Source organism: Numenius arquata, chromosome 20 (genome assembly GCF_964106895.1).
Source record: "Numenius arquata chromosome 20, bNumArq3.hap1.1, whole genome shotgun sequence".
NCBI classification, from domain to species: Eukaryota; Metazoa; Chordata; class Aves; order Charadriiformes; family Scolopacidae; genus Numenius; species Numenius arquata.
In genome coordinates, this window is record NC_133595.1 from 1,460,761 (window position 1) to 1,487,691 (window position 26,931).

General features: G+C 46.8%; 1 protein-coding gene across 2 annotated transcripts in view; it reads left to right on the forward strand.

The window, feature by feature from the left end:
- Positions 1–560: 560 nt before the first annotated feature.
- The window catches only part of SPEN (spen family transcriptional repressor), a 69,005-nt gene continuing 42,634 nt past the window's right edge, over positions 561–26,931 (forward strand). The window contains exons 1-3 of one of the 2 annotated variants that reach the window (XM_074161665.1): positions 561–703; positions 19,546–19,866; positions 23,242–23,718. In XM_074161665.1, the coding sequence (XP_074017766.1) occupies positions 621–703; positions 19,546–19,866; positions 23,242–23,718 (881 nt within the window). In that variant the 5' untranslated portion in view covers positions 561–620. The remainder of the gene's footprint in view (positions 704–19,545; positions 19,867–23,241; positions 23,719–26,931) is intronic. The other variant, XM_074161666.1, reaches the window with a different exon arrangement.

Below are 26,931 nucleotides of genomic sequence, written 5' to 3' on the forward strand. Positions count from 1 at the left end.
CCGCGCCCGCACGAGATCGGGGCGTTGCGCGCCCGCGCTCCGCCCCCGCCGCCGGCCCTGGCGGCGCGCGCCCGGGGCGCAGTGCGCCTGCGCGGGGGGCCCCCGTGTGGCGCTGCGCGGGCAGAGAGGGGAGGGGGGGGGGGAAGAGCGAGCGGAGCCGGCAGAGGAGCGGGAGCGCGGACGGGGAGGGGGGGGGGGGGGAAGGAGGAGGAGGAGGCGGCGGCGGCGGGGGGGGGGGGGACGCCGCGCTGCCGCTGACGGAGGAGGAGGAGGAGGAGGAGGAAGGAGCGCAGGAGCCAGGCGCGCGGCGGGGGGAGGCAGGGAGGAAGAAAAGCGGCGGCGAAGGGGGAGCCCGCCGCCCGCCAGCCGGCCCCGCCAGCCAGGGGGCCCCCCCGCAGGGGATGGTGTCGTCCGCCGCCGCCGCGGGGGGAGGCAGCCGCCGCGGCGCTGAGGGCGGCAGGGGCCCGCGGCGGAAGAGGGCGGAGGCGGCGGCGAGGAGGAGGAGGAGGAGGAGGAGGAGGCGGCGGGCGGCGAGCGGCGGCCGGCAGAGCTGCGCGGGGGGAGGCGGCGGCGGCCGGGAGCCGGGGCAGGGGCGGCGGGCTCGCCCCGCGCCTCGCAGCATGGTGCGGGAAACCAGGCACCTCTGGGTGGGCAACTTGCCGGAGAACGTGCGTGAGGAGAAGATCATCGAGCACTTCAAGCGGTGAGTGGGGAGAGGGAGGCGGCGCGGGGTTTAGGGGGGGGGGGGGGTGTATGTGTGTGTGTGTGTTGTGTGTGTGAGGGGGAGATCCGCCGGTCCTTCCCGCGCCTTCGGGCCGCGCTCCCCACCCTGCCCCCGGGGAGGCCCTTTCCGCACCCCCCCCCCTTCCCTCCCCCTGAGGAAAACAAGGGGCTAAAATCCATAAAAACGGGGGAAAAAAAAAAAAAAAAAAGAGGTAGGGGAGGAAGGCGGGGGGACCGCGGCCTGTGAGAGGAGGAGGAGGAGGAGGAGGAAAACGGGATCGCTGTAAATAAGCCCCGCGCCATGGCGAGGATCGGCCGCTGAGGGGCCGGCGGCGTGGACGGACCCGCCGGAGCGGAGGGAAATACAATAACGATAATAACAAGAAGAAGAAGAAGGACAACAACAACAACAACAGCAGCAACGACAACAACCGGCTGAAAATAAAACCTTAAAAAAAGACCGGAGGAGCAGCGTGTCGGAGCCGGGCTCTCTGCGCCCAGGAGTGGAGTCCACGCCGAGGGGGTAACCCTGAGCTTGGCCATCTTGCTTCTCCGTGGCTTCCTTATTTATTTTATTTATTTTTATTTAAATTACTCAACCTTTGGAACATTTTTTAATTTTTCCCCCCCTTTTTTTTTTTTTTTTTAACTCTTGTTTTCCTCCATCTGGAGCCACCCCGACCCTGAGGATGCTGCGTTCCCCCCCCCCTTCGGTGGGAACCGAAGAGCCCGCAGCTGCGAAAACGTGACTTTTAAAGAAAAATCATTACAAATATATTAACGAAATCGCACGAACCCACGAAGAAAACACCGGATCCCTCCACGCGGGAAGCGCTCTGGACTCTTTATTGGGTTTTGATGGTTTTATTTTTTTTCCCCCCCTCCCTGTTTTTTCGTTGCATAGATTAATCCCGCTCATAAGGAAGTAGTAGCTGTTTGCATGGTTGTATTTTTTTTTTTTTTCCTTCCCTCCTCCCTCCGTCTTTTCGAGCGAGGAGGAGGAGGAGGAGGAGGTTTCTTCCTCCCTCCCCCCCACCCCAGCCTCAGCGACACCTTTTTCCTCGGGAAACGCACGAAGTTGATACCCGGCACCCCACGCTGGAACCTTATTTTTAATTATTTTTAGGGGAAACAACAACAAAAAAAAAAAAGGTAACGAGCCCAAGGTGGCTGCTCAGCTCATGGTTGTTTTTAACACACACCCCACATTTCCACCTCCCCCCCCCCCCCCCCCCAAAAAAAAAAAACCCAACAAACCCCAACCACCCACAAACAACAACAACAACAAAAAAAAGGATTTTGAAGCTTTAATCTTCCTGCGTTGGAAAAATGACGGAGCGTCCTTAATAATGAGTCACCATGGGAAAAATAGATGCGGTGACACCGGGGGGGGGGGAAGGAAGGTCCCCGCCGCTGCGGTGGGGGGGACACGACGACGACACGACGACAACAGCCGGTCTTTCAAATGGCGACAGAGCCCCGTTTGGGGTTGGAGGGAACCCCTGGGGTCACCTCGGGGTACAACCCGCGGGGGTCCCCTCCCTCCTCCCGGCTTGGGGGGCAGAGGCAGCGAAGCCCCATCTCGGCACCGTCGGGGGTTGAAAATTGCCTTATTTTAGTGAAGTTCCACGGTTTTTTGTTATTTTTCTCCCATGTCCCCCCCCCCCCTCAACCCTGAGCCCGGAGTCGGGGCTGGTGGCTCTGCTTTTGGGGTGGCTTGGCTTGGCCATGGGTCTGGGTTACGTACAAAGACAGGGCTTTTTTTTTTGGGGGGGGGGGGGGGGGAGAACCATTCTGGGGGCAGTTGTTTAATTCCAGGCATGGCTGGCTGAAGGAACAGCCGCTCCGAAGTGGGAATTTGACATTCCTGGGTCTTATTTTGTCCAATTCTCCTCCTTTTGTAAAGATGTATGAAAGCAGGGAAAAAGTTGCTATGGTACTGTTGCTTAGAGATGGATGGGAAAAAATGGCAGGCGCTGAATTGTTAATTACCTTTTTTTTCTTTTTTTTTTTTTTTTTTTTGGTTGGTTTTTACCTTCCTGAGTTTCAGTGGGAGCTTTGGGAAGGAGATTTCCAGCCGGTCAAACCGCCCCCCCCCCCCCGCCCTCCCCCTCTTATTTTTATAATTTCTCGCTGTTTTTCAAAACTTGATTTTTAGGCGGGATTTGGGCGTTTGGGTGAGGTTGATGAACTTAACGCCGTTAAAATACGTTTGGGTGCGGATATTAATGGGTGGGGGGAAATGATAACGCTGATTCCCCAGCCCTTTTTTTTTTGGGGGGGGGTGTGTGTGTGTGTAAACACCGAAATATTAGCGTCATATGGGTTTTGGGGTGGATGTGTAGGTGCCGTAGGTGGACAATGGAGCAAGGCTGCCTTTGTATGGTGGTGCTGGCCTGGGGGAAGGGATACGCTCCACTGGGGATGGCACGGCGGGATGTGGGAACATCCGTGGGGAAGGCGAGGTGGGATATGGAAGGTTCCCTCCTCGGAAAGACCAGTCTGGTTTGGAGAGAAAGTCTTTTCAGCTGGAGCTGGGCTTGGCGAAACCCGGTTCCCACCCATCCCCCAGCCTGGAGAGGCTGAGCCGCGGCAGCGAGGGCAGGAATTTGGGAAAATATGGCTTAAAAAATCTCAGCTGGGAGGGGTGGGGAGTAGTGTCCCCCCTAAAACCTCCCCGCACAGCCCAGGGAGCGTTTCTTTTCCCACTGGGCTTATGAAATACTGTCATTTCCATATAAAAGGCAGTACCCAAGCCCCCTTGCTGTTGCGCCGTCTCTGCTGGGGGCAATTTTGAGAAACACGACCATTTTGTTTCTAAAGAAGCCAAAATTCAAGGAAGGCTCCAAAAACTTAAACCCCGGCAGCCAAATTCAGCGTTTGCTGTTTCCCTCCTCCCCCCTCAATTAACTGCGTACTGTGGGAACCTTGCTGGGGTTTCCAGCCTCCCGAGTAATTCTTCCAGGGAAGGAATTAAGATGAAAGAGGCATTTTGCAGAAATGCTATTTTATTTCTTTTTTATTTTTTTTACAAAACGCTCTAGATATCTTTTGTTTGGTGTGAATTGGAATAACGCTCTCTGCTTAGGGATTCTCCTCTCGAATGAGAGAATATCGAAGCTGGTCTCAAGAAGCGCTGGCTTACGTGTTATTTTTTTTCCTTAAAAGCCCTTTTTTTTTTAAAAATCTATTGTCTTGATATGAAAGGGGATTGCAAAAGAATGATTTTCTGTGTGTTTTAACGAGTTGAAATCATTATGGGCTTTCTGTTCTGTACCCAAATACTCCCTTTTTAAAAACTTCGATCTCCTGTGCTGTATTTTCTTTCAACTGAGTTATTAAGGCTTTGGGGGACACGAAAGCCGTCGGTGCCAGGACGGGAGACCCGCCGTTAGGATGGAATAAGCGGCGAACTCGTGTTGGGATGTGGGAGAGGAGAGCTGGGCGCTGGGGGAAGCGGTGGTAGCGATCATTTGGGTTCACCTAATTAATGCTGGCTTGACTAGCAGGGGAAAAAAAAAAAAGTCATTCCCCATCATTGAAACAGATGCTCGGCAGCTTGCAGAACAGGGCGACTAAATATAGTAACAGTTGTCCCCAGCACAAGTGCTGGCCTCCCATATTATTATTATCTTTTTTTTTCTATATATATTTTCTTCCAGTTCTCTGAAAGAACACGGCTTTGTCCCTTCAGTGGTGTTTTAGTGGCGGAGAGGAGTAAAAGCCTCTTAATTACGAGCCGTGTGACTTGGGTATGCCATCTCCTATTCTGTGGGGGAATTAAGATGTTCAGAGAGTCTGGGAGAAGCCCCGGATTTTGGGACATAAACGTGCTCCTTTAGAAATAAGTTGCGGATTGGAGCAGTTAAGGTTTCTTTTGGGAAAATGTACTTTTCCGGCTTCGCCTTGTTCCGATTTGTGTTTCTGTATAGGGTATCTTCTGGAGAAGATATAGAGCATTCTCAACACCACTGCTCTGAGGAGCTGCTCTGCAAAAAACTGGCATAAGGGCCAGTGCGTATTTGTTTTCAAGAACTTGTAGAAAACATTTGGTCAGTTTACAAGAAAATGTTTTGTCTTGCTGGCTGGGAGTGTAAATTCAGTCTGGGAGCACCAAATCCCCCTGCTTTCTGCTCCGTACCTCACCACTATGGACCAAGGTGGATTTTGGTCGGCTCTTGTAGAGGTTGTGAGCGGGGCAGAGCGGGGCGATTGCTGCTTTTGAGCCCCCAGAAGAAAAACCTCGGTGTCTATCGAGGATCCCGGGTGTTAGCACCATTTCTGGTGCCTTTTTCCCACGTATGGCACCGGCGGGTCTCGCAGTGCCCTTCGTGCTGGAGTCGAAAGAAATAAGGCTCCGATTTTTCTAGTAGAACTCTCCAATATGTTCCCGGGCTTTAATTGCTGATAATGGAGTAGTGGTTCTTGGCTATCACTGAGGATGCGAACGCGTGGCTGTGCCTATGGAGATCTCTATCCAGCTGTGTTTGTATTTTAGGAAAATGCAGAAGTGAGGCTTCAGAATGAACTATTCCTGTTTTCTTTCTCGATTCCTATCATTTTTAAGTGGTGTTATTTTCACAAATGAGGTACTAGCCTTTTTAGTTCAGAGCCTTTGAAGAGAGTGGAAATGTGAGGTTTATGCCCGTGCTTTGCTGAAGCAATGTCTAGAACATTGGGCTTGTTTGTGCCACGTTTCACAACTATCTCCAATAAGATAATCTTAGTTTCGCAGAATAGAAAACCCAAGGAGATGATGGGAGGACATTTGGTTGGGGGATTAGGGCAAGGGGATTAAATTAATTGCCCAGAATCAGAAGGGAAAGAAAGGTGTGGAAGACACGAGGCGAGTCCTGCCTCCTGGAGTCTCGGCTGCTTCCTAGCGAAAGTTGACCTTGTCCTGGGTGTAGATTCATCAGCCGGGTTGCTAATTGGGGAGATGCTGGTTCTAGGGGTGGCTCCTGTCTTTGTTTTTGGCTCAATCTCCTTTAATAATTCTTCACTGAGGGCCACGAAGCAGCCCAGGCATCAGCTCTGGGGTGTCACCGAGTGGTGTTTGTCCCCAGCCACCTGCAGAGACTGAGTCAGAAGGAGGGCTCCCCAACAGGTTATGATTCCCAAATCCTCCGCCTGCTCTGGGTACTGCTCTTTGCATGCACTGGAGGTGGCAGCTTGCTGACGCCACGCTGGCCAAGGAAATGCCTATGTAATTATTTCAAAGAAACTTAATGAAAAGCCGCGGAGAGCGTAGATTTGGACTAAGCTTCTATTAAGTGTTTTTATACGCTGAGCTGTGTTAAAAAGATAAGTGGATGTCACTTGGTTACGAAATTCTGTCATCTGCTGAGCCTTTTTGCCATTGCTTCTTCTCTGAAGTTTCTTCAAAGGTCCTGGCTGTGTTTATTTGAGATTTGATGAGAGAGGCTTCTGTTGTCGCTGAGCTGCTCCAAAGTGACGTTGGCTTTTGGTAATTCTTGTCCTTACTCTAAATTCCTTTGGTACAACGATAAAGTAATCCTGGCACCCTTTCTTGCAGACTCGTGTGTTGAGAACTTACCAGTCCTTGCGAGGCTCATGGAGGTATTAAATCCATTCATCAATTTTGAACAGAGGACGAGAAAAGGCTTAAATTTGTTTTGCGATAGCCTTATTGTTTTTTTTTTTTTTCCCCCTTCTTGCTTTTCATAGGACAGAAAGTCATGCCAAGTTCTCTGGCAAGTGACCTTATTGCAGTCTTTAAGGTGTGTCCAAAATTAGGTCCTTGTCTTCGCTGAGGGTGAAGAGGCGCTCGCTGGCTTTTCATAAAAAAGGAAGTAAATATCCCAAGGAGTGGAGGGCAGGTTACAGATTTCAGATGAGTTGGTGAGTCAGGATGAACCTGGGGCTTCTCGAGAGCTTTGTTTTCATGAGCCGATGTGTCGCAACTGCAGGTTGTCGTGGTGGTGTCACATTGTCATCAGCTTGTGAGGGAGAGGAGGAGATGCCTTCTGACCATGAACACGCACCTGAGAAATAACAAATATCAAACCAAAGTCTTCTGAAGATGTTTGAGAAGGGGCAAAACTTGAGGGTCACTCCTCTTGGCTGGTTTTAGGCTACTAAAGGTTTCGGGAGGGTTGCTGGCAACCAGAGTGTAAGCTGCTGAGCTGCTGGTGGGGTGGAAGCGTTCTGGTTTTGGTAGCTACCAAAAATAAGCCCTTGTGAGATATTTTGCTTATGTTTTTTATTAAGCTCCGTGAACTTGCCGAGGTCTGAGAACGCCCTGAAACCAAAGACTGCAAGGGCAAACATTCCCAAACAATGAACTGAGGAATAAACTAGAAAATATGATTACTCCTCATAATAAGATTTTGAGTTTAGCTGCATCTTCGGCATGCCGGTTTAGAAATCCCGGGGGAGGAATATGAGCCCGGAGATGGAAATTCACGGTGTACAACCAGCCTCGTGCCTTACCTTTGCATGAGTCTTTGTAGTGTTCTTCTGAAGGCTATTTGAACAGTCCATGAAAATCAGACAAAAGCTGCTTTTTCTCGTTGCCCGAGCTCACAAGTCAGTAGTGTTTCCCACCCCGTACGCGCTGGGGTAGCGCAGGAGGCTTTGCCTTTCTCTCTTCCTGGTGAGTAATGGCAGCTCTGGTCTCCTCCAGCCTGAAGAAATCTCCCCAGTGCTGTTCTGCAGCCATACGTTAAGATGCGATGACAACTGCTGTAGGATGAATAAAACACAGCGACTGCTTTGGTTTCTACATTTCCATAGTTATTGTTTAACCCACTAACACTGTGTAATTGTCCCCTGCAATCTGTAAAATCCTGCAGCGTGAAGATAACATCCTTTAATAAAAGAATAAACATTGTTACAGGCTTTTCATAAATCTACCAGGATATATTCCAGGGCCTGCTGCAATCTGAGCTGCTGACAGGATAGGTTGGGTATGAAGGCAGCTTCTCTGAATTGGGTTGAAACAACGTCCTTCTTGCTTTTGGGTAGCGTGTCCCGTGGCGTCGCGTGTGGCAGGCTCACTGCTATAGTTTGTGTGTTCATGCCTTGTCCGAGGTCCAGGCGTTCACGGCGACTCGGGTGAGAGTTGCAGCACCATTTGGATGTGAATGGAACGTCAATTTTCCGCTCAGACAAACCCATCACGGGAGAAGAGCAGCAGTCGGTCCTAATGACCAGTTTCTGTTTAAAGACCCAGGCATCTTCTAAGAACAAAAGGGAGCTTTTTTTGCTTCCTTTCTCTTCCCCTTTTTAATTAAGCTTAGCAACTTAAAAATGAAAGCACTTTTTTTTTTTAAGCACGCTCAGATCTGAAGTGTGAGCTTCCAAATCTGATCAAAGTGCCCTGAACATGCTCTCGTCTCAACACTGAAAAGCCAGATGAGTCCAGACATCTCTGGAAGGAGCGTGAATAGATGATCTGTGCCTCTGTCCGTTGGATACCGGTGGCTCTCTGCAGCTGGAGACGGTGCTGACTTGTGTGTGTGTTCTGTTTGGGTAGAGGAATATCATAGAATCATAGAATGGTTAGAGTTGGAAGGGACCGTAAAGATCATCGAGTTCCAACCCCCCTGCCATGGGCAGGGACACCTCCACTAGAGCAGGTTGCTCCAAGCCCCATCCAACCTGGTCTTGAACCCCTCCAGGGATGGGGCATATCCAAGAGGAAGAGCTGTTGCATGTCTTTTGTGGTGGGAAATCAGAGCTGGGTTTCAGCCAAGTTCTTGTCACGAAGGTGATCGGGTACCCGCTCAAAGCTGGGTTTGAAAAGATCTTTTAGCTCCATTAAAAGACTACTGCCAGATTGTAAATTATTATTTTTTTAGCAAGAGGTGAATCACCTTCGGTTTTTCTCCAGGTACCAAACTGAGCCGGGTGTGTTTTCTGTCGTTGGGATTCGTTAAGAGTAACTTAATGTCCCTGTCGCCCTACGTGTCTTTGGCGAGATGCTCCCGCTTCCGCGCGGCACAAAGCACCGAGCTGTGGTCCATCTGCTCCTGCCGCTGGTGTGAATACCCCCCGTCCTCATTAACAGCCACGGCTGCCAAAAAGCACACAGAGCCTTATTTAAGTGTTCCCTCTTTAGGCTCTCTGCGGCAGCTGGGGGTGACCTGTAAGAGTTAATAGGGCAAAATAAGAAAAATAAATGGCCAAGTTGTATGTTTAAAGTAGTCGCCTTTGGAGGAAAAAAAAAAAGTCTTCCGGCCTCATTAGCATCCTAACTGTGAGGAGAAGAAAAGCTCAGGATGGATAAGTATCTCCCTTGTATACGTAATCAACGTCTGATTTAATTTCAGGGGGTCTGTGCGTGTGTGTGAGACACTGCTCTTGGAAAGGCAGCTAAATAGGCATCCAGACAGCGAACGATCCTCACAGTAACCTCATTGTAATCAAAGTCTAAATAAACCTTTGGTCTTTTTCTTGCCTCTGAAGCGACTGGTTGGAAGCGTTAGTAGCAGGGAAGCTTTGCTACATTTAAAAAATGGAAAGGTTTCAGTGCTGATGTGGTAGATGATACGCTGGGTGCGGGTACGGCGAGATAGCTGGTTTTTGGCCGCAGCTGAGCTCAGGAAGCATCTTTTCCTCTCCAGCCATTCAGAGATTGCAGTCCCCGGTTGTGCTGGCGGTTCATGCTCTGACCTACCTCGTCTCAGAATAATTCTTGAAAATAAGCATTTAAAGGTGAAGCTGCTCACTGAGACGGCATAAAATTAGAACCTAGGGGTTTGGTTTTAACCCCCAGCTTTAAAGCTAACCCCCAGCTTTCCTGGGGGTTATGGTAATGCACGCGGTTGTGTTGGGGATGGGACGGTGTATCTGGTGTGTCAGGAGGAGCCCCGTGGGTCTGGCAGTACCCCCCTGCACCTCGAGAGGAGGTCGGTGTGGTGAGGCCTCCTTCGGGTCAGCTCATAAAACCGAAGTGAGAAATGATGAAATTGAAGCTGAGTTTTCAGCCCGGCTTTGAAAAACCTTGACTTGGAGTTGCATCAGAAGAAAAGCCATTAAAATTTGGCTGGGTCAGGAGCTCGGCTGTGGAAAGTTTTGATCTCTCGCCTATGGAGAAAGCGCCTGGAGCGCAGGTAGTCACCGCAGCCAAAACACCCGCGTGTGTGCCCGGCTCTCACCGGGCGCTCCTCGGCGGGGAATATGAGTTTCCTTGGGCTGACACCTGGCTCACGCCGAGCATCGCGCTGCCAGGTGGGTTAGTCACAGGAACAAGCACTTTCTCCAAGGCGATGGTAGCGGTGAGTCACCAACCAACAAAATAACATTTGTACATCTGTATTTGGGTGAGCGGCTGGTGTGGCACTACAGGAGCGGCCGGCTTAGACGCAGGGCTTTGTGGAGGAGGCTGGACTGGCTGGGAACTGGCTCCTTTTTCAGGGTGATGGGACTTTTTTTCCCTCCCCAGTTTCAAGATCGTACCCTTTTAGGAGTAGGTGAGCTTTTGGGGTTGTGACTTGGATCCGAAATGAATACTTAGAGATAGGGTTTAGTGATGGTTTTTGTCAGTTTTGGGTTGATGGTTGGACTCGATGATCTGAAAAGTCCCTTCCAACTTGGACAATTCTGTGATTCTATGAATTCCACGTTGTCAAACCTGTTGGCTGAATTGAGTTCACTCATTGAAACCTGTCGCTCATTCAAACCGAGTTGTGGTTCAAGGGGGAAGAGCAATCCAGTCACTTGGGGTGCTCTGAGAGACTGCAGATGCATAAACTCTTTCTTCTGAAATACCCTTTTCTAGAAAATGTACAAAACCTTGGAGAACAGGTTATAAAGTTTGTGTTTGAGTAGAGAAGCACGAACCAGTGAGCACCAAGACTTAGAAAGCCTTAAGATGATACATATTTAAAGTACTCTGCAGCATGGCAGGGAGACCGTAGTGTTATGACTCGGCGTTTTCCTCCATCTGCTGCCGAATACATGCAAAGCAGGGCTTGGAGAAGCAAAACTGAGATGGGGAATTACCCTTTCGTAATGATAAAACTTGATTAATCAAGAGATTCCCCTACAGTTGCGATGCAGTGTGTTCTTAAAATCGAATCCAACCGAATCCTAAAATCAGCCACACAAAAGAACAGACTCGAGCAATTCCTGTGCAGAAAACACCTGATGTAGCCTCTCGCCACCGGTATTTTTGAAGCAAATCTGCAGATTATGCTTTAAGCTGGAAGAAAAAAATGCCCTGGAGATGGAATTCAGCGGCCCCGTGTCTAGCATGTAGTAATGTGATGCCGCGCATCTGGGGAGGCTGGAGGATAAAGAATCCCAGGACTTGATCTGACACAGCCGAACACGCAGAGTTTCTACCAATTTTTGCAGCCTCTTCAGTTGTATTTATTCTCATCTGCTCGGAGAGCAAGATTGATGTCGTCTTGCCATGGCAGATATCTTCCCTAATCATTTTTGAACCCGTTAGCCGGTTTCAGCTGTACTTCAGGGCGAATGGGGGACTGGCAGTCTCAGAGATGCGACGTTCTTTTGAGTTTCATGAAAACAAGCAGTTTTAATAGAGGAGAGAGACCTGATTAGTGGCCCCATGGAGAGAAAAGCTGCAGCGAGAGCGCAGCCCTTATTAGACATTAAAGAATCCACATGGGAGAGAGGTGTTCCTGACCGTGGGAAAAGCTGCAGTGGGAACCGGCAGTTATTGGACGCCGGAGAATTCGACCTCAAGACATGCATCCATAAGAAATGAGTCTTCATTAGTTCTGCTCACAAAGCCACTTTGATTTCTTTTTTTTAATAACGTGTATACCAGTAAGCCCTGCTGTGGATGCGTGTGTGCTTCTCCTTAATTGCGCAGAGGTGACAACTGGGAAGAGTTCCTTAATACCAGAGCTCCTGCCTCTTTGGGCTGGCCGAGAGGCCATGCCAACCACAAACTTGTGTTGTTCAGCTGCATTTACGCAGCTTTAACTGGGTAATTTTGCGTTGGGCCCTTCATTACGGTTGGGTCAAGATTCGCCTTCTCCCCGCGGCCCGTCTGATGCAACACCGGGTTCGCCTGACGTCGCGGGCAGCGGAACTGCTGACTCGGGCGAGGCTGTTAAATTTAAATGCACCCCGATGAGACGGTGCTGGGGACGAGCTGAGGGTTTTTTACAGCTTCATGTAATCCCGGTGTCCAAATCGCGGATCCATCTCCCCCTCTGTCACCCTCACCAGGCTGAAACGTCTCTAGGACTCCTGAACGCTGTTTCGTGCTGTGGGGGTGTTGCAGATTTATATCTCAAGGAACGGGTGTATCTTATATTCGAGTTTCGCCTGATGCGTACGCACTAGAACAGTTTATCTGGGGCAAAATTTTTTTGTCACAGGGGTTGCAGAAAAATTTCCTGGTGTGTTGATGATTGGAAGAAATAGTTGCTACCGAGAGTAGCAGCCATGAATAAACGCGTTTAAATATTCTGTTTCTTCTCTCTCTGGTGGTACGTAATAATTCCATTTGTATATTAATACCTCAGCAGTATGCAAATGGTGACTTTGCAATAAAGACATAAATAAGATGTCTTAATTAGGAATCGCTCTTACTTTCTGTCTTAAAATGGAGCTGTAAAGCAAGAAGCGGGCGCTTATTTCGGCACGGAGTTATCTGCCGGACTATCTGATACGTCGAGCGTGTTGCTCTTAAATAACAGAGGTACCAGAAGCACCAGTGAATGTGCCTGTGCTGGCTTTTTAATTTCCTACTTTGTCATCTCTTAGGGAGGGATTACGAGGGCAGACAAAGCCCTGGCTGTTTTTGGTGCGTGGCAGGAACACGTGCTGTATCTCATTAACAAACCCCCCGTTTGTGGTCGGAGCTGGGAGGTTTCCCCTCGAGCGCTGCTGGGGGCTGAAGGGAGCTGTGAAGTCCAGGAGCGGTCTGGGTTGGGGTTCGTTTGGGCAATGAGAAGAGCGAGGAGTGTCCTGTTGAGGTCTCACCCCAGCCACATAAGCGGTCCGTAACCTGGCCGATGGTTTCTGCTCCTGAATTTCGAGGTTTCCCTGAAGATCTTTATTGCTAGGTGGAGAGCTGTGGAGAATGCCCTGAAGAACGTTGTTTTTCTCCCCTCTCAAAGGTCGCGGAGCCAATAAAGATCACTCTAAACAGGTTTTAAAGCATCTCAGATTGCAATCTAGAAAATTATGGGAGGTCGGTAATTAGGGCATGTTTCTGAATCATTGCTGTCACAAGGTCTGTTCTCGGGGTGGCTTGAAAACCAGTGCTCCTTGTGATACGAGGAGCTCTCATTTCGCCTGGCTTTGGGAAAGTAAAGGTTTTCAAAGCCTTACATTGTGTGGATTTATCGCTCGCTGACGAGCTTTCCCACTCGTGATCATCCAGAACGCTATCCCAGCCGCTCACCATCGCTTATTGTTAGAAACAGCAATTTTTGTGCCGAGAAAGGTAGAATTAGAGAGGTGTTTAATTTGTTTTATTTTTAGCCGTCTTTAACACGCTGCAGCAGCTGGAGATAAGGAGAGCCAATACCATACGTTGCATCTCCTCTGGAGGCGGCTGGAAGGGCTCCATACGTTGCTGGCAGCCTTTGTGCTGGTCCCCTCGTCCCAGTGGGGTGTCTCACTTAAAAACCTCTTTCTTCAGAAAATTGGGGGAGGATAAGGTGTTTGGAGGAGTGTTGGAAAATGGTGCTGTCGGGCTCCTGGAAGGGGCACGTGCACGTATGTGTATTAGATAAATATTCACAGTATTTTCACCACAATCCTGAAGAGCCAGTTTTCAGTTTTCAGGATATGACTGAAATGCCCGTGGGTGGATGTGGGGGTTCCTGGTGTGCCCAGCATTGTGGTGTCCCCAGTGTTGTTGTGGTGTCCCCGTGCTCTGTGCCCTTGGGAACGAAGGCCTCTGCCTCGGGTCGGCCTTGGGTCAGGCCCTGGGTAATGAGACGTCACATCCAGCTCTTCATAGTAAATACTGATTTTGGTCTCCCCTAAGGCAGCTGCTGGCGAAGGGCAGTGGCCGTGTGTACGTTGCCATATTTGTCGTTAAGCATTCGAGATATCGTTTGACAAATTCTCCAGGGCTGAGCGACAGTCCAGGCAATTGTGGCTAATCAGGGGATGCTTCCCTGAGTTTGTTAAAGTGGATTTTCGGTGTAGTTTTCCAGGATTCTGGAATTTTTGTTGTTTCTACCAAGATACATTTCAATTCACTTGTAGTATTTTCGTCCCAGCCCTGTGGACACACTTCTTTATGGTCTGTCCTTGGTTTTGCTGTCTGTTATGGAGCAGTTACTGTATTTATGGCAGGACCCAAACCCAGTGGTGCATTTTTGAGTACCTTTTGTTTAGATTTCTTTACTCTTCTGTATCTGTAAACTCTCAAGTCTTCCTTCCTTCATGCTGGGCACGTGATGGTATTTGACCAGAGATTTTGAACTGCTTGAAGCAGAATGTAATTCCAAAGACCAAAGACTTGTGCTGCTCAGGTCTGACGGTGGTGAAATTCCGTCTCTTACCACTCTTGATATGAAACTCCCTTTCTAAAAAAAAAAATTTAGAAGTATGTAAATATTTTTGGTGGCAAGTAAAGTATGTGTCTGTAGTGAACACGAAGCATGGAACATAGCAGTATGTAATTTTCTTAGGCCAAGCATGTTGTAACTATTATATGGTATATTTTACTTACTATTGTGATCAGTTATAGTGCCTTATTCTTTGCAAATGCCTGGGTAAAAACACAAGTCCCTCCGCGTTACTGGCTTAGGAGGTTTTTCAGGGGTGAATATTTAACACTGCTTTTGTTGGTGGTGCGGGAGGGAGAGTCCCACAGTTCATGGGGACCCATTTCCCTGCGTTGTACGGGGGGAAATACAGGAGCGGGGTAACCCCCAGCGTGGGGCGTTGGGCTGGTCTGGAGTTAGGAACGAGGAGAAGAGACGCAAACATCTGGAGAAGTATTATTTCAGGTCACATTATTTTGTTATGAAATAACAACAAAGCAAGAGGAACGCGATTGGCCAAGAACAGCTTCAAGCTGTGCGAGCGTTTTACTGAATAATGCAGGCCGGGGCTTGCCTGGCTTAGATAATAGTGGAGGAGGAAGGAGCTCGAGCGTGGCACGGAAAAACCATCCCTGCCTTTCAGATGGCTGGAGATCTGGCTTTAGTCAAAGTGAATCCGAGTGAATCCGAAATATTCAGATGTCCTGCTGTACCAGGGACGTCTCGTCAAATCATGCTCTTAATGAGCGGTGCAGAAACAAGCACAAAAAACTGCCTTATTTTTGAGCTCGCAGTGTGTCTCGCATTGGGTAGTATCTGGAGCGTGACGTGGTGCCGCCTTCTAAATAAAAATATGCTGAACTTTTTGTAGACCGGGGACGTAGCTGACCTGCAGAACTCCGCGGGAACGAACACTGTTGGGTACAAAAGGTCTTGACGAGCTCGGGGGGAGCTCAACGTGAGAAACAGGGAGGTGATATGATTTAAAGTGGGATTCAGTTTAAATTAAAAAAGTGACTCTCCCTGATTTCTACCTGCCTTTTCCTATCGTGTATTATATCATCCTGTTAAGGCCCTGATCAGTTTATAAAATATTGTAGCTAAATGGTAACATTTGCTTACTAAATATTTGCTGGCCGGCTTTCTTCTGGTCCCTCCTTTGTTTAAAGTGCTTTTGCTTTGGGAACAGCAGAGACTGTGCAGAAAAAAAAAAAAAAAGACTGTTTGGAGCGAGCACCCGAGGTGAAACGGTTAATTACAAGTGGAAAAACGAGGGTGCCGGGGTGCGGATGCCCCCACGCAGGGAGGGTTGTGGGGTGACTTTGGCTGTGTCTGGGTGACACGTCGCCCCCGGGGAGGAGGAACCGGCCCGGCCTTGCATTGGCGGAGGCTGCGTTTCCCAACCCGGTAGGGGAGGAAGAGGAGGGGAGGAGGAAGGGCTGGAGAGCCAGAGAAACACGCCGAGCAGCCATGCCAAGAGCCCAGAGACATTTCAGCTGCTTGATTATAGAGGTGCTTTGATCTACAGTGAATAAACCGATAATGCTTAAATTATGAATTCCTTTTCTTTGTCTGAAAAGCTGGATTAGCCTGGCTTTGTTCGAGTAGTGATTATCCAGCAACTTTTTTCTCTGGAAGGGCCGCTAGATCCCTGTTTTCAGCTGGGTTCTGCGATGATGGTGCTGTGCTGGTGGAGGGGCTCAGTGACAGAAGAGCTCTCCCACCTTCTCCTCTCCTCCGCTTGAACTGTAAAACCCTCTGAAAACACGGCCTTGGCCACCTTCGTTACAGCGCGGGGCTAATGATTAATCGGCGTGAGCTGCAGACGGGAAGAGGCACTAAAAAGCCTTGTTTTCCTGCAGGGTCTGGGGATTTGGAGCTGAGGGAATGACCCTCTTTGTTTTCTGTTGGTTCTGCCAGCGGTTGTGAAACGCAGCCTTCTTGGAAAAGGCTGACGCACAGGTATAAAGATGGGAGGAGGCGGAGGTTGAGAGGAGCCACGCTGCCGGCCTTTCCAAAGGTCGCGGCGATGCCTCCCCTCCTCTTTTGTCCCCTCTTCCCAGCCCTCAGCATCCGGACAAAGGTTGCTCCTCGGAGCGCGGTCGCCTCCATCTTGCCTTAACGTGCGATCTCCGTAGCCAAACGTGGCGTTATCGCCGCTTCTCCTCCCCCGGCCTTCCAGAAAGTATCGGGGTTTTTTGGTGTGTGTTTTTTTTTTTTTTTTTTTCTTGTAACGTATTATCGTGCTGCAGTAGAGGCGCCTGGCGATGCAGCACTGCAGATCTCCCCTCCCGGCAGCATCTGCCAAGACGGGAGCAGCTCGGAGAGACGCCAAGGGGTGGGGACGGGTGGGATCACCAGACAGATTAATCTTCGCGGTGGGGGACCCAAGGACGTGTGTAATCACAGCACCGCGGTGGGGCACGGAAAATGCAAACCTTCCTCTCCCGGCAGCTGTCCTTGAATGCTCAGGGCTCTCTCCTCCTCGGTTTTCTTTCATCCTTCCCCCCCCCCCCCCCCCTCCTTCTGCTCCCTTTCTCCTCCTCCTCCTCCCCCCCGTCACCCTCCCTCGCTTTCAGCAAAGGCGATTGTCACAGATTATCCTCGGGGCTCGTCAAGGGTACGGTGCAGGACACCAAAGCGCAGCGTATATTTAGGTATCTGGATAACGGAGGGATTAACACGCGCCGTCTGTGAGTGGGGTGATTTAGGACCGTGGCTGCAGCACAATACAGTAGTGGCCTCCCCCATCCATTCCTGATTGAGAAAAAAAATTTAAATAATTTTTTAATTAATGGCAACCAGAGTACGCTTTTCCCAATATAAAAATTAAGCTCCGGCGGTGGGATTTGTGCGTTTGCTGGGTGATTTTATTGGTCCGTGGGGAGCACATTACATCGATGTTTTATATCTTCTGTGCTTTCTGGGCAGCATTAGCTTAGATATTTGAACATTCTAACGCATTCTGGATCTTCCGCAGCAAAAGAAAAATAACTGAGTTCTGCGCGTGTGTTATAATGTGTACGTGTTACGATTTCAGAATGAGGAGATACAGAATTGCCAGGATGGTGAGTGGGAAGAGTGTTTCAGAGCCGTTCCTGCTGGAACTGGCAGGCAGCGCAGGCTGTGGTGACTGCGCTCAGAGAGAAGGGCAAGTAGGATTTTAGGGTTTTTTGAGCAGTGCTAAGATACTATTTTATTTTCCCCCTGAAGATTGTAGACAAAGCATGGGTTCGTGTTGCCAGAAACCAAATGTGTAAACAATGAGCAAAAGGAAAGTACATGTTCTAACCAGCCGCTTCTGTAACTAAATTATTTAGAAGGAAAACACAATGGATGTGAGAGTTAGAGCTCTCTGTCCTATTGCAGCATCTTCTCTTCGCTGTCCGTAGAGAACAGACCCTGAAACACATGTTGAAGGGTGATGCCAACTAGAATACCTCATTCTTTTCTGGATTTTTTGTTATGTTCATTCATGGCATGAGTGTTTTTTCAAATAGACTCCTTCCTGTTTTCCTTCCCCCCCTTCCTTTCCAGTTTCTTCTCTGTTCACATGTGCCACATCCAATTAGGCCATTTTTTTTCCTGACACAAATTTTATTAATCACGTCCTCTACTTTTCTGGTCTTTCTGAATCTTGCCTTCAAGGCAAGATAACCATATCCAGCTTTGGAAGAGCGCAAACTTGGAGAAGTACCTTTCCTGCCGCACCATTTGCTGTTATTTGCTCCTCGCAGCTTTTAATTGAAATAAAAAATGACCAGTGCATGGGTTTGGTATCAGATTAGGAAACTCCCCAGAGTGAACCGTCACCCACGAGCACAGAGGTGGCACGCTCTGCTCTGGACACCCTAGGGCAAGAATGTGTCCCATAGGTAACCTGGCCTTTTTATGCCTAAAGAGGCACTTTTTGCCTTGAAAGACGCTCTATTTCACGCACATATTACTTAGTGGACAGTGCGAGTATAAACCAGAGAAAAATGAGACCTAAATCCAAACCAGGTTTATATATAAAGTATAGTAGGTCAGGCTGGAATGAGGAGCCGGCAGTCAGCGAGGCAGGTTTTCACATCGTATTTAAGGATTAGTCATCCACAACGCTGATGAAACGCTGAGGTGTACGGAAAGCCCGGCAGAAAACGGGGCAGGACGCAGGTTCTGACAGCGTTTGCCCCTCAGACAGGCAATTGTATCAGCTTACTCCTGTGCACGGGGCTGAAAACAGCTTTTCTTGTTTAAGATCCGTTTACATCTGGCCAGCATCATGCTGCCTTCTTGAATGGACCATTTTTTTTATTTTCAATGATTCTTCATTATTGTAAACAAGTATTTCATCATTTGTTTTTTATTTGTGTGTCCCTTTCCTGTTTGTCCATTCAAAAATACACTTTTTGCCTCTTTTTTTTTTTCTTTTTTTGTCATGAATTAACAACTGCAGTTAAAGCCCTTCCCTGTTTTGCCCAAAATCTCTTGGCTGAGATAAATGCACAACCCAAATGTGACCTGGTTTAAAGTGTTGCTGGGGTTTTACTCCCCATTTTCTCCTTTCTTGCTGTGAGTTGATGCAAGTTACCTGACAACATTTTTACACCGTGTTTTCTCTGTGCACAAATGTGATTGTTTTTATTTTTTTAAGACATTTACTCATCCCTAAGTGCCTGTGTTGCAATTACTTACCATAGATTAATTAGGGTGATGTCACGTTCCCGTCGGCTCTCTTCAGCATCCCCCTTGTGGGGCTTGGTCCACGGGGGGGGTGTGTGTAAAGTTGACCCCCAGGAGTTGTCCGGTCCGGGGGGGTGTCACCGTGCTCCCAAGGTGTCCCACGAGGCTGCTGTAAATAAAGGGATTTGGGATCAGGAATGAGGATCAGAACGAAGACTCCTGCTCTAGCGCTGAATGGATTAAATATAGATGGGAGTAGTGGAATTGCTGTGTCAAGGTCGTCTTTTTTTTTTTTTCTGAAGAATATTGTCAGGTTGTCTTTATTTTTACTTGTTGTGACACAGTTTTGTTTTAATTATGTCTCGCTCGTTGGATTAAAAACGAGAAGGGCTGCCCTAATTGCGAATACCTTTCTATTTCTTCAGCTGCTATTGCTCTGTTATTACGAGAAGGGCAATCTCGTGGCAGCCTAACCAAAAGAGAGGAGTTTGGAAAATAACGATGGAAAGTCTAAATGGCTTTTTCCCCCTCGTTTGAAAATGCATCTTCAGCCTCTGCTGTGCTTTGAGATTGATTTTCCTGCCGTGTGGGAAGGGCGAATGGTTTGAAGCTGATGTTGATTTTGCAAGAGGCAATGTGGTGTTAAATGCTGGGCTTTTTTTCCCACCAGTGCTAACATACATGCTCTGCTTTGCTTTTCTTCCAGATATGGACGTGTCGAAAGTGTCAAAATCCTCCCTAAGAGGGGGTCGGAAGGCGGAGTGGCAGCGTTTGTGGATTTTGTGGACATCAAAAGTGCACAGAAGGCACACAACTCTGTCAACAAAATGGGAGATAGAGACCTACGGACGGATTATAATGAACCAGGAACCATTCCCAGTGCTGCTCGGGGCTTGGATGATACAGTTTCCATAGCATCTCGTAGTAGAGAGGTTTCTGGGTTCAGAGGAGGTGGGGGGGGGCCCACTTACGGCCCCCCACCATCGCTTCATGCACGGGAAGGACGTTATGAGCGGAGACTTGATGGGTAAGTTCCAAGGTTTCTCTAGGCAGGTATTTTGTATTTGATATGGTGAGAAACACAAACTCGTATCTAGGGCCCCCAGATGGATTTAAAATTTTGGGAATTATCTATGTTTCCTATTTTGGGTTGGAAACGGAAGTGATTTCTATCCCAGTGGCTGGTACCTTGTGGATCCATAGAGGATGTTTTCTGCAGCTGGTTGGATATCTACACTTGAAATAAGGTGGTTTTAAGATGGAAGATTTCCTTTGGCCAGCATCGATATTGGAGTTACTCTTTTCTAGAAGTAATGATTCCATTTCTTGGATAATATTAAGGCCTTGCTCGGATGTATCCCTGATGGAGCTATCTTACTCTACAACATGTGGTGAAGTTCTCTATGGAGTATCTTCGGAATACTAGAACCTAAAATTCTGTGAAAGCTTGATGCCTAGTTCTCAGTTCTCACTGTACGCAGTTGGTATGTTAATTGGATTGTCACCACAAAATTTCTAGTAGACTTTAATGATGCAGCCCCTTGGATTCTACAGACAACACTTAGCCATGGAAATAACGCTTGGATGGAGAAGACCGAAGGCAGCTTGTGATGTTTCCATTTTGGATCTACATCATTTCCAAGTTATTGGGATTATGCTTTCTGATGGTATTGGCAAAAAGAGATGATGGACATTACTAAATTTTGGAAATTATAGCGTGTTTTGTTTTTTTTTTTTTTTTTTAATGCTGGGATAAGAACTACTGCCTTGAATTTATTGGATGGTATACAGTCAAGACGCCAGTAGCCATGGGGAGTGGATTACTATCTAGTCTCTTAAAAAGCTCTTTGCTACTCCACATTAAACATACTTTAGTTTTAAGGACGTGGTGCTAATACCAGTTTGTGGATACGCCAGTGAGAAATGACTGGGCTGGATGGTTACAAAGGCGGCTAGAGGATGCCTGCTGGCCAGCAGCGCCGAGTGCCCTCGTGCATTGGGTGATCTTCTACCAGCTGCTTGATTCAGACATAGGGCTGGAAATTAAAATAATGGATCTATTTAAGTGCCTTCTGTCTCAAGAAAGAAGTCTGGGGGTTTCAGAGTTACGGTTTCAGTCTGGGACTGCTTCCTTCCAGTGGAATTTTTTTTTTGTCTTGTCACTAAGATTTTTTTTTTTTTTTTTTTCTTGTTGGTTCATCTAAAATATCATTTGACACCCTTGCCCATTAAGAAGGTGGATTACCCCTGTAAGAGGGGCCAAAATTGGGGAAGTTATGTTCACAATTCTCTCCCTAGATTTAATTGGGAATATAGGTCGTGTTTCCACACTTGGAAAAGGTTGGTATGTCCTGCCCTGTGTATATTAGCCCCTCTCCTAACCCAAGTCAAACCCTCTCTTTCCACTAACTCCAGTAGTACTTAGTACTAATAGATAAATCAAAAAAGCACTGTAGCCGTTAGATTTTCAGCTCTGCTAGCTCCTCTGTCTGTCTTCTGTGTCCTTTTCATGGATAAGGACTTTGTTCTTTTATGTCAGCTATATAGCAGTAACCCTCTAGAAAATACTGCTTTTTCTCTTACCTCATTAAATCAGCTTTCACTGATTAACACTTTATAGGACGCTAAATGCAATCGTTTATAAAATTGTTGATCTCGGTCCTTCAAAAGGGGGAAAAAAAAAAAAAGAGACATGTTTCTGTGCCAGATCCTCAAATACCTTTCAAAAAATGCCGTTGTTGTGAGCGAGAGATAATGAAAATAGAAAAGGCAACAATGAATTTCGAGCGGATATATACAAGTTAATGAAATTCTGTTGCCCTGGTTAGGTAGTTTCTTACATACAATGTGAGAGCAAAAATGCAGGCAAAACATGAGCTAGCTCTATAGAAACCTTGAAAATGAGTTATAATTGAACAACAGAGGATGAATATATTTAGAGGATTAAAGATCCGGTGATTCATTGGAGAAGGAATGGAAGGAATTTCCTGAGATGCTAATCAAAAAAGATTGAAATCCCATTTTCAGTTTATATAAGATACCTGAAATATTTCTGCCATTTTAAATAGAAGGCAGAGCTGTGATGCAGGAGAGGAGGAGGGAGCGCAAGGCAGAATTGGGTTATTAGGATTCAGGGATTGAAGTGACTAATAATTGGTTCTGAAGGAAGAATCTGAGAGAGAAGGCTGGGAAAAAAAAAAAGGTTGAAATGTCCTTCATAAGAGGGATAATTAAATTTTTAAATTGACTTTGGCTACCCTGACATATTTAGAATTTTGCAAGTATTTTTTAAACATTCAACGTAATCATTCTTGAGCTTTCATTTTACGGACGTAACTTAGATATACCATCCTGGTACTTGTCTAAATTAGACTACTAAACTATTTGTAATGGCCTTTTAGCTTTATCTGTCAGTTTTACTATCTCTTTATTTGAGAGATCACACTAACTTTCTGAGAACATAAAGCCTTTCTCAATTGACGTACAAAAAATGTTGGAAATAGTGAAAGAAAACAGACCTTAGCTCCTTGAAAGTAGTGCGTGTGTCAAGATCCAAATTCTGTGATTGCAGTAACAATAGTCTCAACAAACAAAAACATCTGAAAAATTTAATTTCTCCTCCTTGTGTAGGGTCCTTTGGGAGCCTGCACCCTTGCAATTTAATTATTCTGACATTAGTAATCAAGATATATATTTCTTTAGCGTATGCAGCTCCGATAGAATCGAGTGTAGTGCTGATAAAAGCAAAATTCCCTCTAAGAGGATGAAATATTTTAGAACAGCTACAAGAAAACCCCCTAATTTTCTGGGTCTTCTCTATGGGTTACGCTACCCCTTTTGAAAGCAGCTTCTTACCTCTGGGTCATGCTTTGCACGGAGGCTTTCATGGCTACAGCCCCAATTTGCGATGCCATTTTTGCCGAAGGATAATTAGAAGAGCTCCAGTAATTAACAAATTCCAGAAAATTTTTTGAAGCTCTTCAGCAAAAATGGAAGGGGGGGGGAAATAAAAAAATTAATTATGATGTCCGCAAACATGAAGTTTTTCTTGTTTACTGAATTTAAAAGAGAAAAAAAAAAAAAACCCCACCAATGCAACTTAAATGAGGATTCTGCACTGGAAAGCAGCATTTTTTTCCTGTGCAGGCAAGATGCTGGTCATGAAAGCCTGATATTGTGATTAAAACAAAATGATTGCTCAGCTTTATCATATATGAATATAACTTTGAAGTCAAGTAAAAATGTTTTTAAGTTTGTCAGTGTTTGCTTGATAGGTTATTGCTGTTTAGCGGAGAAGCAGTCGCAAAAATAAGTTGAGTGCTGACGTGAATGTTTGCATGATTTGCTTTTAGTTGTGCTTGTCCCTTTCTGATGAAATATTTTTCCCCCTTCCTAAATGCAGGGCTTCAGATAACAGGGAGCGTGCTTATGAACATAGTGCCTATGGACACCATGAGCGGGGGACGGGAGGATTTGATCGGACGAGACATTACGATCAGGATTACTATAGAGATCCTCGAGAGCGGACTTTACAACACGGGCTCTATTATACTTCTCGGAGTCGAAGTCCAAACCGTTTTGACGCTCACGACCCCCGTTACGAACCTAGGGCCCGGGAGCAGTTTACATTGCCCAGTGTGGTACACAGGGATATCTACAGGGATGATATTACACGGGAGGTACGAGGCAGAAGGCCGGAGAGGAATTACCAGCACAGCCGGAGTCGGTCGCCGCATTCCTCCCAGTCCAGGACGCAGTCCCCGCAGCGACTGGCCAGCCAGGCCTCCAGGCCCACCCGCTCCCCCAGTGGCAGCGGGTCCCGGAGCAGATCTTCCAGCAGCGACTCCATCAGCAGCAGCAGCAGTACCAGCAGCGACAGGTAGGTCACCGCGCCTTTCTGCACCACCACCGGCCCGGGGAGGGGAGTTGCGGGTCGTTGTCCCAGGAAGTTGCGAGCCCGGGCTGTGAAAATAGGCGGTGTTTGGGGGCAAAGAGTTATTCATTGATGTAGAATTAAACTGGTGTGAAACGCAAAAGGGCTGAGTTGGCACCAAGCATGCTGTTGCCATTGTTAATTATTTTCCGTGGTGGATCTGCGGAGGATCCATAAGGCGCTCGTTAGGCAAAGCGGGGATGTGCGGACATGAGGCATCCCTGGCTGCTTGGAGAATGGGGTAAATATTTTATTGGCTTGAGTGAGGGAATAAGGAAATTTGAAGGTCCGACTGCTTCTTACAGGATGCATTTTAAAATATTTTGGGAAATGATTATTATTGTCCAGTTTCCTCTCATTCCCTACCACCACTAATGTTGAAAAGGTTGATGTGTTGCCTTTCCATTCTTTTCCCCCTGTTGCCTCACAGCAAAAATTGTAGGCTTGGAAAAATTAAAAAAAAAAACAAAACCCAAGCCCAAGTATGCATTTCCCAGCGATAAACCCATGTCCTTTGTTCTGTAACAGCCACAATAGTCCTGTTTGTGTGGCTTCGTAAACTACATACAGGAAAAAAAATCAGACTTCTAGAGCCAGTAATTGGCTTTTTTTTTAGTAATTGCAAAATTAATGTTGGAATACCTCTCAGATAGTTACCTTTTAAAGAGTAAATTCACCTTAAGAGTGGAAACCAAGAAGCTACCGTTGCACCCGTGAATGTTTTATGGTCTGTTTGGTGAAGGGTTTCCAGTTGGAAACGGTTCCTTTGCATACCAGTTCTTTTCCAAAACAAAAAATATTCATTAAGTAAATAAGTATATCAGTATAATAAATACTTAACGCTCGATTATCACTAGGAATGGAATTTTACCACTGGTAACTCTCTAATCAAGGTAATTATTCTCGTACAATCGTACCTGCTTGACCACTGGACCTTGTGGAAGGGTTGGATGGGCTGACACTGGGGAGAGCGTGCAGGGGGGAAGATGAGGAAATCAGTTTCTCCTCTTCTGATTTCTTCACCCCACACTCCCGCTGTCTAAAGAACCGTGCAAAGATTTATTTACTTCTTTAAAATGTTTTCTCCTGGATTTAGAAATCCAGATCCTGTCTTGGGTGGAGAGAGAGGCGCCTCTGGAATATTTGAGATGGCTTTTAGGCTGCTTTGAAGGCTTGTTTTGTTTATTTCTGCACCTCTCTCTCAATGAGATCTTAACACTTAGATAAAGACAACCCTTTGCCAAAGGTTTTCACACTTATTACAGCTTAAAAAAAATCGGTGAGACTTCCAGAGGTCTCTAAAAAAAACCTAGAGAAGATGAGTTGAAAGGAGGCCTGGTTACATTTAAGACTTAAAAAAATGCTAAGCAGGGGGAAAAAAAAAAAAAAAAAAATCTCTCTTCTGGTGCTCCTTTGCTTGTTGCAGAATGGATGGAGGGGAGTCCAGGAAACTCATAATATTTATAAAATGTCATTGTTGGGATGTCGAGACGGGGTGAAATACTGCTCTGCATTTGAGAGAACTAAATGTGATCCCACTGAACAAAGTTAAAAGATTTAATCGGAAGATAAGCGGTGTCTGCTGTGCTTTAGCGTTTCATTTTCTTGGCAATTTCTAGTTGTAGCAATGGAAAAGTAGATGATACTCTGGGAGGAAAGGGAAATAAACGGGTTTTTTTTCTTACTAATGCAGTAAACTCAAATTCAATAGAGCAAGGAATAGAATCTGGTGGATAATATATCTCCTTCTGAAGGATTAGAAAGGAGTTTTACATGTTTCTAAGCAATGAGTCAGATATTAATAAACATTTAACCATATCTTTACGTTGTAAAGCAAAACCCCACCCAGCCTTGAAGTCTTTTAAAGCACAGGTGGACTTTTCTGATTAATTTTTAACACACTTTGAATTCAGCGATGTAAATATGTAATCCCCCTCGTCCCCTGTGCTGGGCAAAAGCTACCTCACCCCCTTTGTACTGCTCCCACTTGCTGTGCGATATATTCAGGTTGCACCTACCCAGACCAGGCAGAAATTCCTTTGCGTCTCCGTATCGTGGGTAGTAAATTGTGGCTGTGTCATCCCCGGATTGATTTACCAAATTGTGTATCTTATTTTTCATTTCTGCGGTGGGATTTATCTGGAATAACTAAGGACGGTTTGTTATTGTCTGAGAAAGAATTGCTTCTTGCAATTTCCGTAGTAGTTCTCAGGGGTTTTAGCAAACTGCAGATGCTCTTAGGGCTTTATTAGAAGTGGAAATGGCCAATTTTGCGACGCTGTGGAATTATTAAGGTCTTTGTGACGCTGAATTCTTCTGAAATTGTACCTCTTGAAGAGCTTTGTCACTCAAGTCTCGTGATGTCTGTCTCAGCTGGCGGGGTGGAAGCTCTGGTGTTTGCTCAGAGAGGTTGGGTCTTACCCACGCTCCTGCCCATGTTTGGGGACAACGCCGGAGCCTGGGAAAGCTCGTGGGTGTGAAACGCTCGTGGGAATTTCTGTACGTCCTCCAGGTGCTGTGAAAAACCAGCAGAAAGGTGGCGAGGGAGAAGCTGGGGCTTTGTTCCTTGTGGTTTTCAAAGAGCTGTGGGAAGTAAATAAGACTTTTGTTAAATGGAGATGATTTTCATTAAATAACGTAAGGAAAGATGCTCCACAAATTGCTTTAAAAAAAACAACAACCAAAAAAAGCCTTTATTTCATAAAGGTTCAGAGTTTGTCGCGTTGGATCTCAGCTAAACTTCGCTTTAAATGTATATTCGGAGGCCTTTACAGGGGATTTGTAATGGGAGCTGCAAGAGAGTAACGTAGAAGATAAGACCAAAAAGAATGCGGTAAAAATAAACCATATGCTTTGAAGCGGGGCTTTATTTGGTGTATTTTGTGGGCTCTCGGGAGTTGCCCGAGGTGGGGCTGAAGCTGGTAAAGGCAAATGTTTTCTGCGGGAGCCGCTTTCTCGGGTGGATTTGAGGAAGAGTTTGCGTTTTGAAGTTGCCTTAACGTGAGATTTCTCATTCCCCACCCACGTTATGGAAAAGAGATCGTTGGGGTTTGGGTTTTTTTTTTAATCACCTTGAAAGAGTAAAAAAATAAACCCTGAAAATGATACTTGAATTTTCCGCCACCAGAAGCCTGAATTTCTCTGTTTTGTTGATTGGAA